Genomic DNA, 15,825 nt, shown 5'->3' on the forward strand with positions numbered 1-15,825 from the left:
ACTCAACTCAACGGAGCTTTCTTAGGAGTATTAGAGTCGTGTTTAGAGCTTGGTTGTTTTTTTAACATGTTTGATATTGTTTCTTTAATTATTGAAAGATTTATGTAGTCTTTATTAAAATTGTTGATTAGTATGTTAGATAGCTATTTTCATGGATTTTTCAGTGATAAATGAAAGCTAATTTGAATTATCACATCTTAAAAAAAGGGTTTGAGAATGATGATAAAAAAGCTGTGATTTCTAATTTGTTAGCGTGTATAAGTTCGTGTTATGTTCGAATTGCATCAAGTTGATTCAAAAGAGATAACGATTCCAACTTTCATACAAGCAAATTAAAGAAATGACGTCTCCATGACGTCTCGCAACCAGCTAACATCATGACACAGTGGTAGTTCCCTTCGAACTCGGTTATTGGTAGTTGAACTTACTGGTTTAAGAGATGTTCGAAAGTTTCCCTTAAGGAAAATAGGACAGAACCATCTCTGAAAGATAATCTTTTTTAAAATCTTATAGTAGTACAATGATAATTTCAGTACTTAGTGTTTACTTAGTGTTGTAATTAAAACTATCCTGTTTTTGATTTGATGCAACCGTTATAGTGCCTAATACTCATTCTTTTCATAACAACGCTTAAATTAATGTTAATATTTAATTATGTAAAAATTCTGAATAATTTACGGTGTTGTCTCAAAGCTGAGGTATTGTAAATTATGTTGGTAATTAAAGTTATTTTTTACAATAAAATTGGATGCTCAGTTTGCATGTTTGTCATTAATATTTAATGAACTGAGTAGGAATTAAATTTAGATTTTATGTTTTTACCTAGGCCGTTTCGATAAACTTAAAATATTCTTTGTATTTAATGAAAAAGTAAAATTTTAAGCTTCAGAAAATAAAAGATCGATAGCTGAGTTGCGTAATTAGGTTTTTAGTAATAAAAGATAATAACTTATATATTGCTGTTAATTTAGAAGTCTTATAATAAACAAATCATCTGTTATCATCTTTTTGATGCTTTGCAGAGAGGTAACATCAAAATAGAAAATATATAAAATATGTTAATTGTATTTGAGTGATGAATAAGTAGCACATAAATATATAATTTATGTGAGATTTATAGCTTTATTTTTCAAACCTACAAATTTCATCATTTTATGAAATTTTATTGAAAAATTAAGCAGAATAACAGAGAAAAAGAAAAACAAGAAAGCATTTTTCATATTTTAAAACCATCTAGTGTTCAACATATTTCTACTCTAAACAATACAAATACGGATGGAATCGAATATTCAAAACTGATAACGATTTAATCAAATTATTTCAACACAACACTCGAAATCGACTCCAGTTCTGCCAAGACGTGTCTTTAAGTCTAAAATATTGGTATTTCTGTCACAAAATTTTAATTATTTTCACAACAGTAACATTTGACACTGCATTTGTAAGTAAAGTTTCGAAATAAAGTCCACATTTATCTTCTTAAATTTAGGCCCGTACATTTCTTTCGTCTTTAGTTTTCTTCATCAATACATTTTTCAAGTAGGTATTTTGTGAAATCATAATCACACTCTTATCCTAAGAGGAGCTTTCACTTTCATATTTTAATTATGTAGACTTGGTTTGTCCTTGCAAAGTGATGTTTCCTTCTGTTTATTTGTCACATCTTCTTTGGAACGTCAGACTGTATTCTTTAAATGGACGGTAGGTGTTTTCCTGAGAACACAGCTGAAAAAGAAATTTAATGAGTAACATACGAGTATTTTAGCATATTTTCAGAATTGATTAGTATTTTATAAAGATTGTGTAAATAACGTGAATCAACTCTAGGCGATTAACTGTATAAGATGACGGCTTCTGAAAACGATCAGCATTTCTAAAAATATAAGTAAACATCGCTATTGAATATCACCATTTTCAGAAACCACCTTTCCAGAAGGGCAAAATTATCTGGAATCCTGAGGCGTAGAGAGGTTTAATCCTGATTTTAGAGAGGATTCAATGTATTTCTAGAATATTTAGCATAAACATGCGGTGAATAAAGTAAATTAATTACATAAATTCGATTTTCAGACTATTACAATTTTGGCTACACAGTGCGAAATCTAAATATTTATTCGGTTTTCATAAAAACAAAAAATGTCCAAAAAGTGCTTTCCGTAATCGAAGTAGCTAAAAAATACATTCTCATACTTTTGAAACTTAGAATTATTATTGATTAAAATTTTAGGAAATAGTGTACAATTATTTCTAAACACTTCGTAAATTAAATTTCCGAATGCAAATATACTCGTTACAAAAATAAAATTAGAAGGTGTACGATAAAAATTAACCGGGACATTTAATTTAAAAATTTGCAATGAACTGTCAGAGAATTATTTAGTTGCACAGTCTTTTTGAAACATTCTCTAAAAAAATTTATACCTCTAATAATACAATATCTTAGTACTAACAGATGAACTAACAGCTACAAAAGATAGAAGCACACTAAAATATTAGAACGATAACACTCAATGATAAACAAGATGTAAGGAAATGTTCTTTAAGAGAAGAACTTATCGTACATTTCGCTTAAACTCGAGTGAATCACTTTAGCATTTCCGGTTAAAGTTGTTCTGTCACCAAAAATCGAGAGATGGGATGTGTGATTATTTTTACATGTATTAAAAGCGGGTTCAGCTTCACAGTATTTTGCCATATAAATAAATAGTAAGCTTGCTTTTTTGTAGATTTAGGAGTACACACTACCTAATTGTAATCAACAGTGAGAAAGGATAAAGAATGCATTATTATTAATTTTGAATTTTTTTCTCAAGTAGAAATGTAATTTTTACTTCCTTGTACGAAGTAAAAAGGAAGTATTGTAATCGCGAAAAGCTTCAGGCAGCATATTTCAACGAAAATATCCAATTTGACCGCTATCGAATGCAATTTAACGATGTTTTTGCGTGATATCTGTACGTAAGGACAGAATAAAAGACTATTTTCCTCGGAAAAAATTATAAAACTGCTTTAAAATGAATTCTGAAGAGAATTTTTCGTGGCGTCTGTACGAACGTACGTACGTATCTCGCATAAATGAAAAACGAGTAGCCTCAGAACGTTGAAATTTTGCGTATAGGACTGCTATAACATGTAGATGTGCACCTCGTATTTTGGTTGCAATCGGCAGCACCAAACGTATATAAATATATTTATATATATATCCACTCTGGTACCCGGCTTAGTGATCTCGGTTTCTTTACTCTTATATGTTGGTAAATTGTACATATTTTGCTTTAAAAATAATTGAATTATGTTCTTCGTATCTCCCGGTTAAGGTTTTTATGCCTTTAGTAAATCTGTATGCAATATTTTTAGAATTATCAACAATTTTAAAGTTGTTTAAGTTCAGGTAAGCCTAATAATGTTTTTGATGGCGGCCATTGCTTGTTTACATTTGAAACAGCAGAATAATGGATTTGTTTCCAATCTAGAGAAACCTAGTTTCGCAACGACAAAGATAACGCCTTCATTTATTATTGCGAATTAAATCATGCTTAATCCTTTCTAGAATTTTTTCGAGGAAATAAGTGTTTAAGATTTACTTCTTAATTTTTAATACAAATATTTTGAGTTTTTATGTATTTTTGCCTTGTCGTGAAGTGAGAACTGAATTAATTGAATGAGAAGTACTCAATAGTCTGTGAAAACTGTTTCTTTTTTGTTTTGTTCGCTTAATTTCTTTTATACATCGTTCTAGCTTTGTTATAGTATTTGAACAGAACATGTGGCAACGATTAGATAATTCTTTAAATGATATAAATTTTGTGCATTCTGAGTTATAATATGAACGAAATATAATACTGTTAAGTGAACTTAGCGCCAGAGTGTCGCTATGGTAAACAAATAGAGTGAATTTTAAAGAATGCATTTATTTTATTGTGGTTTATGCGCTGTCGGCAAAGTAGATTTAATTCAATCCAATAAGTTTAAATGAAATGGAAGAAAAAATGCGTATAATTTAATATTCCGTACAAGGAAGTCATGTGGTGTACACATCAGATTTTTTTATTTTATTTTTTCGAAATTGGTGTTCTTTTGGAAAATTGATTTATCAGAAACTGCTAATGGTATCTGATATGTGTTTTAATACTTTTCTATAACAAATAAGAAAAAGTAGCTACAATGAAATCTACGCAGTTCCTTGAAAATATCCTCAATTTGTGTTTCCATAGCATTCAAACGAAAGAATGAAAATCTCCTTGTGAAAGCTGTTCTTTACCTCATTGTACGCATTTAACTGTTGATGAAAAATGTTTCGTTCAAAAACGTTTGGCCTTTTTAATTACGATTCTTCCAATGCTTTCTTTTATTTTTTAAATTTTAAATAAAAAGAATTACTTCAAAAAATATAAGGTGCTATAAAAAACTGCAGATGCTCATTCCATTTTACGAAATATCGCCTTACAAATTGCAAAAGCATTTGCGAAAGGATAATGTTCCTATCTAAAGCGACTTCTTCCATTTGTTATCATATGATATTGTAACTTGTTCAGTTTACTTATATTTCATCGTTTGCGTGCGTTTTTATGATTTTTATACTTTTTACTTCCTTGTACGAAGTAAAGGAAGTATTGTAATCACGAAAAATTCCGGGTATCATATTTCAACGAAAATATTCATTTTGACCGCTATCGAATGCAATTTAACGATGACTTTGCCTGACATCTGTATTTAAGGACAGAATAAAAGACTCTTTCTCTCCAAAACGAATTATAAAACTGATTTAAAATGGATTCAGAAGAGATTTTTTTCCCAGGGCGTCTGTACGTATGTATGTATTTCACATAATTCAAAACTAGTAGCCTCAGAACCTTGAAATTTTGTATATAGGACTGCTATAACATGTAGTTGTGCACCTCCCGTTTTGGTTTCAATCGGCCTCCCCGAAAGTGCATATATATATATTGTTATGAAATGTACAGGCGCGGTGAGTTAGCTTCCCCGCAAAGCAGTTTTAGGGTGTTGCCATAAAATGGCAAGGGAAGGCAGGGTTGCCGCATTTGGCGACAAAATTGGCGATATGCCATGAACGGATGCAGAACCTTCTGGAACGAATTCTTACCAGTTTAGCCCAGAATGTTCTCGAACACAAGCCGAAAGTGTCAGTTAGTGTCTCAGAGTGTGCCTCGTCGACAGGGCGAGTGAGCGTGCCTCGTCTAGAGTGCGAGTTAGTTAGTATCGAGTTGGTGTCTCGTCTAGCGAGTCAATCCCTGCGGAGTCGATCGAGTTGACAGCCGGGCAGCGAATGCCAAGTGGGTCGTCGAGTTCACCGAAGTGGGTCGTCGAGTCTCTTAGTGTATCGCGCTTAGTGCATCGTCGAGAGAGCGTGTTGAGCTCCGGGAACGACTGAACCGAAGAGTCGGGAGCCGTGCTCTGTGTCGTCAAGTGCATCGCGAGTTGTAGCCTCGAGAGTTCCGAAAACGACCGAGCAGAGTTGGGAGCTGTACTCTGGTGCTTTGCAGTGAAGCTGTCTCCACCGTGATAGCCTGATAACCTGAAGGCTGTGTCGCTGATCGTGTCAGCGTGTTTATAGTAGTTCATCGACGACTGTAAAACGTGTTTTGGAGCTGTCCTGATAATACTGGCAAATAAAGTGTGTTTCGATACTTCATCAAGTATCGAAATTCACTCCAAATCTACGAACCCCGTACGAACGTGAAGGAAGAAAATAACGTAACAACTGGTGTCAGAAAAGAAGAGTAAAAAAACGCAACAATATATATACATCCAATCTGCATTGAGAAATATCCTAGAGAGGATTATCTTCAGAAGATTACAGCCAGCCCTAAACCCGCTTCCAAACCAGCAGTTTGGTTTCCGTAAAGGGTTGTCTACCACAATGCAGCTTGTCAGAATCGTTGAATTTTTAAGCGCAGCTATTCATAAGCACCAGACAACTGCTTTCTTTATGCTGGACGGGGCAAAAGCCTTTGACCGCGTCTGGCCTAACGGACTTATCTACAAACTTGCTTCCCTCGATCTCCCCAGGGAAACTATTTTGATTCTTCACTCCTTTCTAAGTGATCGATCCTTTTATGTCAGGCAGGCCCATGTTTATTCTAAAAACACATAAATCAAAGCCGGCGTCCCCCAGGGTAGCATCTTTGGGCCTATTCTCTATCTTATATATGTTAAGGATTTCCCTATGTTTGAAAATACAAACTGCATCACCGCCTGCTGCGCGGATGATACCGCCATTCTTTCTAGTTCACTTAATTTATGACATGCCACGATCATAATACAAAACCATACACACGAGATAGAGGAATGGTGTCGCAAATGGAGGACATCCATTAATGCCACAAAATCCAAATTATTACTGATAGGACAGCACAGAAGAAAAAACATTGATGCAGATTTTACCCTCTTTAATGAAACAGTACCTAAAGTCAGAGAGGCTACATACTTGGGAGTTCGCTTTAACGGCTCGCTTACATGCGGTCCTCACATTTCCATGACCATCGGGAAAGCCATAGGAGTCTCTAGGAAGTTCCGAAACTTTCTTGAAGCCTTCTCACCACTGGATCTTGCTCGCAAGAAGCACATTTACACATCAATTTTACCCTCTTTAATGAAACAGTACCTAAAGTCAGAGAGGCTACATACTTGGGAGTTCGCTTTAACGGCTCGCTTACATGCGGTCCTCACATTTCCATGACCATCGGGAAAGCCATAGGAGTCTCTAGGAAGTTCCGAAACTTTCTTGAAGCCTTCTCACCACTGGATCTTGCTCGCAAGAAGCACATTTACACATCAATATTAAGACCCATCCTTACATATGCCTCCCCTGCATGGTGCTCTGTTCCCACCTCCGTATTAAAATTGCAGGTTTTCCAAAACAACTACTTACGAAAAATCAGCTACACAGAGACCTTAACTCCAAAATCTGGCGTTATTCATCAATAAGTTTAATAATAATTTTTTCAACAAAGCCATCACCAACGCGGAGGTAAATTATTCAGACAATTTTAAGTAGGACCTCCTAGAAATTGATATCAATTTAAGACCCTATGCAACCCACATTTATCGGAATCCTCCATAAATAATCTTAACTTTTTCCAGCCAATTTCGAAGTTTCATTTACACTGGCCTAGGCCACATCTATACAATCTTCTTGCAGTTCCTTGTCAAGATATTACTGCGAAGCACTGTATGTTATGTTTCCTCTAACCGAGGTTATTTGAGGTGCCTGTAAAAGCGGGATATAATTCCTGCTGAAACAGGCATATCAAAAGTATCAAAGTACCCAACTGTTACTCGGCTCAGCAAGCTCAGTTTTTTTAAAATTCTTATATGTTAGTAAATTGTACATTGTTCTTATCTTCCGGTTAAGCCTTTTATGCCTTTAGTTAACCTGCATGTTATAGTTGTAGGATTATCAACATTTAATAGTTGTATAAGTGCTGCTAAGCCTAATTTTTTAACCATAGCAGCCATATTTTTTTACATTTAAAACTTGGCAGAATAGTGGATTTGTTGCTAATCTCGAGAAACTAAGTTTCACAACAACAAAGTGATATCTTCTTTTATTATTGCGAATTTAATCATGCTTTATCTATTCCGGAATTAGCATTTAAATTATCCCATGTATTGACGCAGCACAGCGTCCGTAACACATAAAGCCAGTTTCTAAGCTTTCAGTGTCTTTTTGCGGAGTGAGACCAAAAGCAAACTTTCAATTTTGTGTACCGAAAAATCTGTCTTCTTGCCTGCTGGCCGAATTGCTTGTTTTTGCATAGAAATTGTAATTTTAATTGTAAAAAATAATTTAATTGTTTTAACTGCATTTGGTGTTTTCAATTTTTCTATATCTTTCAATTTTTAATTCAGATATTTTGGGTTTTTATGTATTTTTGCCTTGTCGCGAAGTCAGAGCTGAATTAATTCAATGAGACATACACTGGTGTGTAAAAATTAAGGACGAGACGGTTTTTTCAATATAACTTTGTACAAAAGCTTTCCAAAAGAACACATTTAATACCGTAAGATCCCCAATACGTAAGGACATGAGTAATGTAAGCAACACTTACTAAAAGAGAAATCAGAGGGATAAAAAGAAGCTTTATTGAAAAAGTAGCATGGAGCGCAATGCGACTGAAGGCCAAAACATCCCTGTGATGGGTGTCCAGCAAGAAACATCCGGTCTTTAATAGGGGATATGATCTCCCCTGACTGTTAGGCAGGTTTCACAGCGTCTGCCCATGCTGAGAATGAGGGTGTTAATGAGTTGTTGAGGCATTGCTGCCCATTCGTCTTGCAGCGCCAATCGAAGCTCCGGAATCGTTACTGGTGGTAAGGTACGAGCTGCTAAGCGTCTGCCTAGAAAATCCCATACATGCTCGATGGGATTGAGATCCGGAGATCGTGCCGGCCAATCCATACGTTCAATATCCTCACTCTCTAAGAGCTGTTCGGCAGCTACTGTGCGATGACATGGTGCATTGTCGTCCATGAAAAGGAACTGCGGACCCATAGCGCCTCTAAAAAGACGCACATATGGAAGAAGAATCTCGTTACAATAACGGGTCCCGTTGACTGAACCTACGTCGAAGATGTGAAGGTCTGTACGACTGAATGAAAAAAATCCCACCTGCATTCCGTTTTGCTTCCTTCTACGAAGTAAAGGAAGTATTGTAATCACGAAAATTTTCGAGTGTCATATTTCAACGAAAATATACATTTTGACCACTATCGAATGCAATTTAACGATGTTTTTCCGTGCCATCTGTACTTAGAGACAGAATAAAGGACTCTTTTTCACAAAACGGGTTGCAAAATGGATTTTGTATGGATTCAGAAGAAATTTTTTTGCGACGTACGTACGTATGTATGTATCTCACATAACTCAAATATGATTAGCCTCAGAGCGTTGATATTTTGCATATAGGACTGCTATTACATGTAATTGTGCACCCATTTTTTGATTGCAATCGGCCGCACCAAAAGTATATAAATAAATATATAAAACTTCCAGTTTTGTTAAAATCTGCTTTCTTGACCGCTGGCCGAATTGCTTGTTTTTGCGTAAGAACTCTAATTTTAATTGTAAAAATTTTTTAATTTATTTTAACTGTATTTGGTGTTTTATATTTTTCTATATTTTTAAATTTTTAATAAAGATATTTTGAATTTTATGTAATTTTGCTTTGTCGTGAAGTGAGAACTGAATTTAATTGAATGCGAAATATACGTGTATCTCTAATGAAATTCGAGGTAATAAGTCTAAATGAAATGTATGAAAAAATGCGTATAATTTAATATTCCGTACGAGGAAGTCATGTGGTGTACGCATCAGACTATTTTACTAATGATGTGCAATTTTTTGTAAAGAAATGTTTTTTTTTTAATAAATTGAAGCTGACGCTTTTTTATGAATTATTTTAAAATGTCAAGGCTACTGTTGTTGCCAGAAGACAGAAAATTTTCCTAATTGTTTTGGAGATAATAAAACAGATTGGTATTAGTAGAATTATATACGCAATTTTTTTTCATGCAAAAGTAATAAAATACAAATGCAAGAGACGAAGGCTAACTTGATATGAAAAAATTCATTCGTTATTTGGAGTTAATTTCAAGTAAAAACAGCCTAATTTACCAAAATAAAAAATTAAATAGTAATATGATGTAATCTAAGCAGATAAGAGTCTTAAATTCGTTAAAATACTTATTCTTGTCAATGAAGTTACATTCATCTTCTTGAGAGCATTATTAAAGTTTATGTTACACTGTTTATTTGATAAAACACATTTAGAATAAAAATATAAATAAAAATAATAAAATAAAATAAATATAAAAATAATACTTCAACTAATAACATGAAACGTAATTTATTTTAAATAGGAAAGTTTTAAACGTGTATAAATGCAGAAATTTTAAAAGTATAAGCAGGCATTAAGTTTATTAGAAGACCATAAATAAAGGGTAACATTTTAACGGTAAAATTGTTTTAGTTATGCGAAGTGTGATAATGCAAGAATTTTCTACACTTAAGGTAACACAAATAAGACGACTTCCACCGAACTACCATCTTCGTTTTTGTAGATATTAGTAACAAGGTAACATCGGTACACTGTTAAAAGTAATTTTTTAAAGCTATTAAAATTTCATGCTACGAACTTGTGTCTTCTTAACAATTGAATTCAATTCAATTAAGTGTCAAGTAAACTTGTCAAGGAAATTGCAGAAGTTGTGTTTTAGTAAAGGTTAGTTTATTTTAGAAACTTTTTAAATTCAAGAGATTACCGCTTATGCAAACGGTGTCCAACCTTTAGGAGCTTCTAAACCGCATAATCCAGCAAAGATATGCCAGAGGAAGAAATATTTGATAAAAATATATCGGTATGGACACAATGTTTAAATCTTAACATGGAGACTCGTTTTTTTATTTTCTTATTTTATTTTATTTTATATTATTTTATCGGCGTATCTATAACTAGTTTGATAGAAATGGTAGAGATTACGAATAATTTTGGAGATAACGAATAACTGGCGAATTAAAAATTACGAATAACTTATTGGATGTTACAGGAGACAAACGGGTTAGAGACCCACGCAGCCAGGAACATGTACCTTATAAGAAATACACCAACCCAACTAGGTTTCTTCTCTTTGCATTCATTTATTTTATCTAACTAGTTATTTTATGTTCAGTATCTTTACTGTAATACTCCCTTTCCGTTTTTCTGCCAGAATGTTAATTTTAATTCGCTTATATTCAAATGAAGTAGAAAGAGATAGTATTTAAAGAAAAGTTTTAGATTGTTAAGTCAGAAAGTGTTCCACACGCTGAAGGCTACATTACTAGTTGAAATTCCATGATAGCATTCTGTCTTCGGTGTTGTTTTATTCTTGTCAATAGTGTTTTATTCTTGTCAATAGTGCTTTATTCTTGTCAATAGTGTTTTATTCTTGTCAATAGTGCTTTATTCTTGTCAATAGTGCTTTATTCTTGTCAATAGTGTTTTATTCTTGTCAATAGTGCTTCTCTCGTCGATATAGGTGTGAGTCAGTTTGCGCGTTTGTACCTTTTGCTAACTTGAGAATTAACTTAGTTTTAATTTGAATTCATTACTTTTGAGTTACGCCATAAATGCTGGCTGGTTCTATAAGCACAAGAAGTGCATTTTGTTAAATTACTAAGTTCTTAATGAAAAGATATTTTACACGCTTCTTACGTTCTCTATTTTCTTAATGGGCATAGCAGTAAGTCGCTTGGATCCCTCTTGCTTCCCAAGAAGGTGACACTTTTACCCTTTCTGAAAAACATGTTATCAAAGGTACAGTTCCTCAGAGTAATATCCTAGCTCCTGTATTTTTCAATATCTACACTGATGATTGATCCATATCACTAAATTTTCAGGTGATGAAGTATGCAGACAACAGGCTTAAATTGCTGCTAATTCTGCAATAACTGCATGCAGATTAACTAAAGGTATAAAAACCTTAACCGGAACATAAAAACTACATAATCCAATCATTTTTAAAGCAAAAAAATGCACAGTTTACCAATATATAAGAATAAAAAACCAAACTCACCGAGCCAGGTAACAGAGTGAGAATATATATGCGATTGGTGCAGCCGATTGCGACGAAAAAGGGAGGTGCACAACTACATGTTATAGCGGTCCCATATATAAAATTTCAACGTTCTATGGCTGAGTTATGCGAGATACATACATTGGTCGAGAATAAATCTTTTCTGAATCTATTTTAAATCCATTTTACAATCCTTTTTGGCAAACACAGCCCTTTATTTTATTCGTACCTACAGATATCACACAAAAACATCGTTCAGATGGTTCTGAGATCGGTTAAAATGGATATTGTCGTTGAAATTTGATACCCGAAATTTTTCGCGATTACAATACTCCCTTTACTTCGTACAGAGAGGTAAAAAGGAAAGTACTAGAATTTCCCGATCAGATTAAAAGTTATTTAGTTATTTATTGCTATCGTTACCTAAAGAAGTTAGTATGACATCCTATCAAGTTTATTAATAAGGGTTGAAAATCGAAATAAATAAATAACGGAGGAAAAAAAGCTTTAATTTCAATCAATAATTTAATAATAATTCGCTTTGGTATATAAAGTTGTATAGACGAGAAATAGTATATAAACTTCTTACCTGCTGATCTGTAGAAAAACTGCGAGGCATGCTTCTGAAGCGGTACACGCTTCTTATATAGGAACCAACTGGTAGTTGCCATGAACGATTCTGGAAATAAGAGATATTAATAAATAATTAAAGCCTTCACTTTCTCTGAAAAATGTATTTTAATATAGTAGTGTATAATAATTAATAGGTAAAACATTTTTAAACTATAATATTTTTGGCTACTAACAGGACTTACATACGAGGAAATACTTAACGTATTTGTTTTAATGTTTTGAAGATATATTTATATTTTACTTGCTGTTTGCAAACTGCATGTAATGTTTATGCTTTATTTTTAAATATCTAAATCTAATATATCTAAATGATGTATCATTTAAAAAGAAGAGAAAAGTACCTGTAATAATGAATTTAGAAACGTTTCAGTTCACAACACGTATAATGTATGCTTATTTTTTTATTAACCTTGAAGTGAATCCTAATCATTGTGTATTTGCTATAATTTTATTTCATTGAAATAAAGTATCATGAAATAAAATTATAGCATAATATATTATGCTGAAATTTTATTTCTTGAGTATCGTAGAATAGGTATTAGTAGCCAACGTTACACTCTGTCGTAATTTGAAAAAAATTAGAGAGCTTTTATATATTATTTTAAAAATCTAATACACTGTTTACAATTTCAAAAAAATAGGGGAGGCAGTTCTAGTATATGTTCCGTTCTCATCAGTTGACTGATAAAATTTAGTTTTGAAAACGATTTACATACACATAGTTCATTTACATATAATTCTAACATACGTATTTCCCTTCTACAATTGAAAATAGTTCAAAATACCAATTTTTGTATAGATTTTGTAAAAGCACCATTTGAAAATTTAGTTCCGTAATGTTATATAAATTTGATAATATCGCGTTTTTTAACTAAAATTTTTTGTTTTCTGTTTACATAAATTAAAACATAAAAATTAAATAAATTATTAAAACAATAAATTATTACATAAGTTTAAGAGAGAAGAATAAAATATTTAAAAAGCTAACAAAGCCATTTTGGGTACAACATTTATTTGTTCAAAAATTGGATAAAAAATTACGAAGCACCCAAATTAAAAAAGAAATTAAGATGCAATTTAAAGTATAGTAAAGTATAGTTAATTCTAATTTAAAGTATAGTTAAATATTTTTTATCTTACATACATATAAGAAATGTGATTTTATTACTCAAAGGCATTCTTGACTGAGTGACAACGAACAAACAGCGGGAACAGAATAATTGAAATGAAAGTGAAATAACGAGGGTAATCAAAGTGAAGCAATGGAATGTACAGATAAAGGCGTTAGATTTGTCGATTAATAAACTGCATTGAAATCCAACGACATCATGGTTTCACGCAGTATTTGCCATAGTTTCGGACAGAATATCAACATGGCCTTTAAAAAAGAAGCATTATGTTTTTCAGAAGTAAACTAAAAACCCATTTAACCTTTATTTTTACTTTAATTAAACCTATTTTAAACTGTATGCTGTTCATTTAAATCTCTGAATAGCTAATTTTTAAGGTAATATTGCGTTTATTAACAGAAGTAATAGATAATTCAGTACATTTGCTGCGCATTTAAGATAAATAAAGTATAAACATTGAAGTTTCGTACAGGAATTAAGCATAAAATATTAATTTGCAGCTTAGAAATGAGGAATTCAATTGTGTTTAACGTGTAAAATAAAATCACGAGTTTCTCTTTGAACTTTAAAAATATTTTTATCCTCATTTCGTCAATCCCCAAATTTTAGGACTTGATTTAAACTTGAAGGTTACAAACATCAAGTTTAAATCAAACCACAGTGATCTATTTTACGAGTCTGTAAGGATACCTGTGAAATGGACTCTCTTTTGGCTACTCGATTACTCGTATGGCTTTCATCGTCTCTGAGGACCTCTCTCGGGCAAGAAACAAAATGGCTGCCACCACAGAATTCAGTGATAAGATCACTTTCCCCTGTTCTGGAAATCAGAAGATATAAGAAGTTGAAATTAATATAAGCATTAATTGAGCACGATAAGTGTGAATTTTCTTTGCATAATTTCATACATTTGATAATCTCGAAAAGAAAATTTTCGAAAATACCTAAAATCTTACCTAACGAGTACAGTGACATTAGGATGAGAAAAATGCCTAGATATAAAAATAACGCAGGAAATATAAACAATAGTTGAACCTTCTTGACGCTCTTCGGAACAAAGCTCTGGAAATAAAGTGACATTTAGCTCCACGAGGTACAGCAAAGGCTCGGAAATGTATTCTGGAAAAAAAAAAAAATGTCGGTTTATATATTTGTGAAGTTTTACTAAAAATTTTTCAGTTGTACAATTTAAATTTTATAACACTACAATTTTTCTTGGATAATAAGAACGCGGGTTTGATTCTTACCTCATTTCTTCTTTCTTTTTCATTGACTTTCTTTATAGCATAAAAATATTTCATTTTAATTTAATCAACATTGTCATTCAATTTAGCGCAAGAAACAATTAAAAAAATATCATGCTGTAATGTTTCTAACTATTTTGTCTATGCTTAACTTAGCAGAAACCTTGTTAACTACTACAAAATAATTGCTACTTAATTGACATGTGATACATAGGTTGAAAATGAAGCTACGTCTGGTAATGTTATGTGAATCCGAAGAGGCACTCTTTTTCGCTCAAAAACACTACTAAAGACATCATATTACAATTTTATTTCATACTTTCTTTCTGATTGGTAATCGGCAAGAAAAAGACGCTATTTTCTGATTGCTTTCCATTTACCTGATCTGAAGATTTGTCTGTTATCTACTGTGTCTTCTTCTGAACCAATCATCCTCTTTTTCGGTTTATGGCTGTCGGAAGAAGAATTTGCCAATGATTTTGACTTGCCCTTCTTTGCGTCTTTGACGGTTTTGTCTTTAATGCTGGACGGACGATCAGGATTTAGACTCTGCGTCTTCACATCTACAGGTAAAAATATTTTTATTTCTACTTTAATTTATGTAAATACTGTCGGCATGATGAAATAAAAACTTTCATTTAAAAGATATCAGAAAGCGACTTTAATTTATGCCAAGAGATTAATAACAAAGTAACCTAATAAAATTCTTATATTTAATCTTTCTCAGATTCATAGTATAAGTAAGGAAAAAAGACTTCAGAATGAATTTTATATTATATAACACTGGCAAAAATTTTCTGTAAATTATCGAAATTTGGATATTTAAAATTAGATCAAAAAGCAACCTTAGTTCAGCGTGGATTTTGAATAAAACTCTATCGATATCGAGGGTGAACAGAGCAAACATATTTATTTGAAAGACAAACACAAATTAATGTATTAACGTATTTAAATATAAATCAGACAGGTACATAAATCTACGTAGGTATTATAGGTACATAAATCTGCGTAGCCATTCAAATCTAGAATCACTATTTTTTTCTAGTTTCAAAAAGAATTCTTCAACTTGCATGATTTCGTAGTTAAAATTACAATAAAAGCTATATGTGCACAATATTCCGAAACAATGAAATATGAAAAATAGATGGTAATGCAAAATAGCATTACCAAAAAAAAAAAAAAAAAAAAAAAAAAAAAAAAAAAACATTTCTATTCCGAAATGCCATTCCGTTGGAATTCCA

The 15,825-nt window shown here is 32.4% G+C and overlaps 1 protein-coding gene across 2 annotated transcripts in view; it reads right to left on the minus strand.

The window, feature by feature from the left end:
• Positions 1-1,102: 1,102 nt before the first annotated feature.
• Positions 1,103-15,825, minus strand: part of LOC118197771 (uncharacterized) — a 186,379-nt gene continuing 171,656 nt past the window's right edge. For both annotated transcript variants that reach the window (XM_085811954.1, XM_085811953.1), the window contains exons 20-24: positions 14,965-15,147; positions 14,297-14,459; positions 14,031-14,160; positions 12,167-12,256; positions 1,103-1,725 (exon numbers count right to left, since the gene is read on the minus strand). In XM_085811954.1, the coding sequence (XP_085668080.1) occupies positions 1,651-1,725; positions 12,167-12,256; positions 14,031-14,160; positions 14,297-14,459; positions 14,965-15,147 (641 nt within the window). In that variant the 3' untranslated portion in view covers positions 1,103-1,650. The remainder of the gene's footprint in view (positions 1,726-12,166; positions 12,257-14,030; positions 14,161-14,296; positions 14,460-14,964; positions 15,148-15,825) is intronic.

Source organism: Stegodyphus dumicola, chromosome 2 (genome assembly GCF_044657685.1).
Source record: "Stegodyphus dumicola isolate Sdum_Otavi_A_Nest chromosome 2, ASM4465768v1".
Lineage (NCBI taxonomy): Eukaryota > Metazoa > Arthropoda > Arachnida > Araneae > Eresidae > Stegodyphus > Stegodyphus dumicola.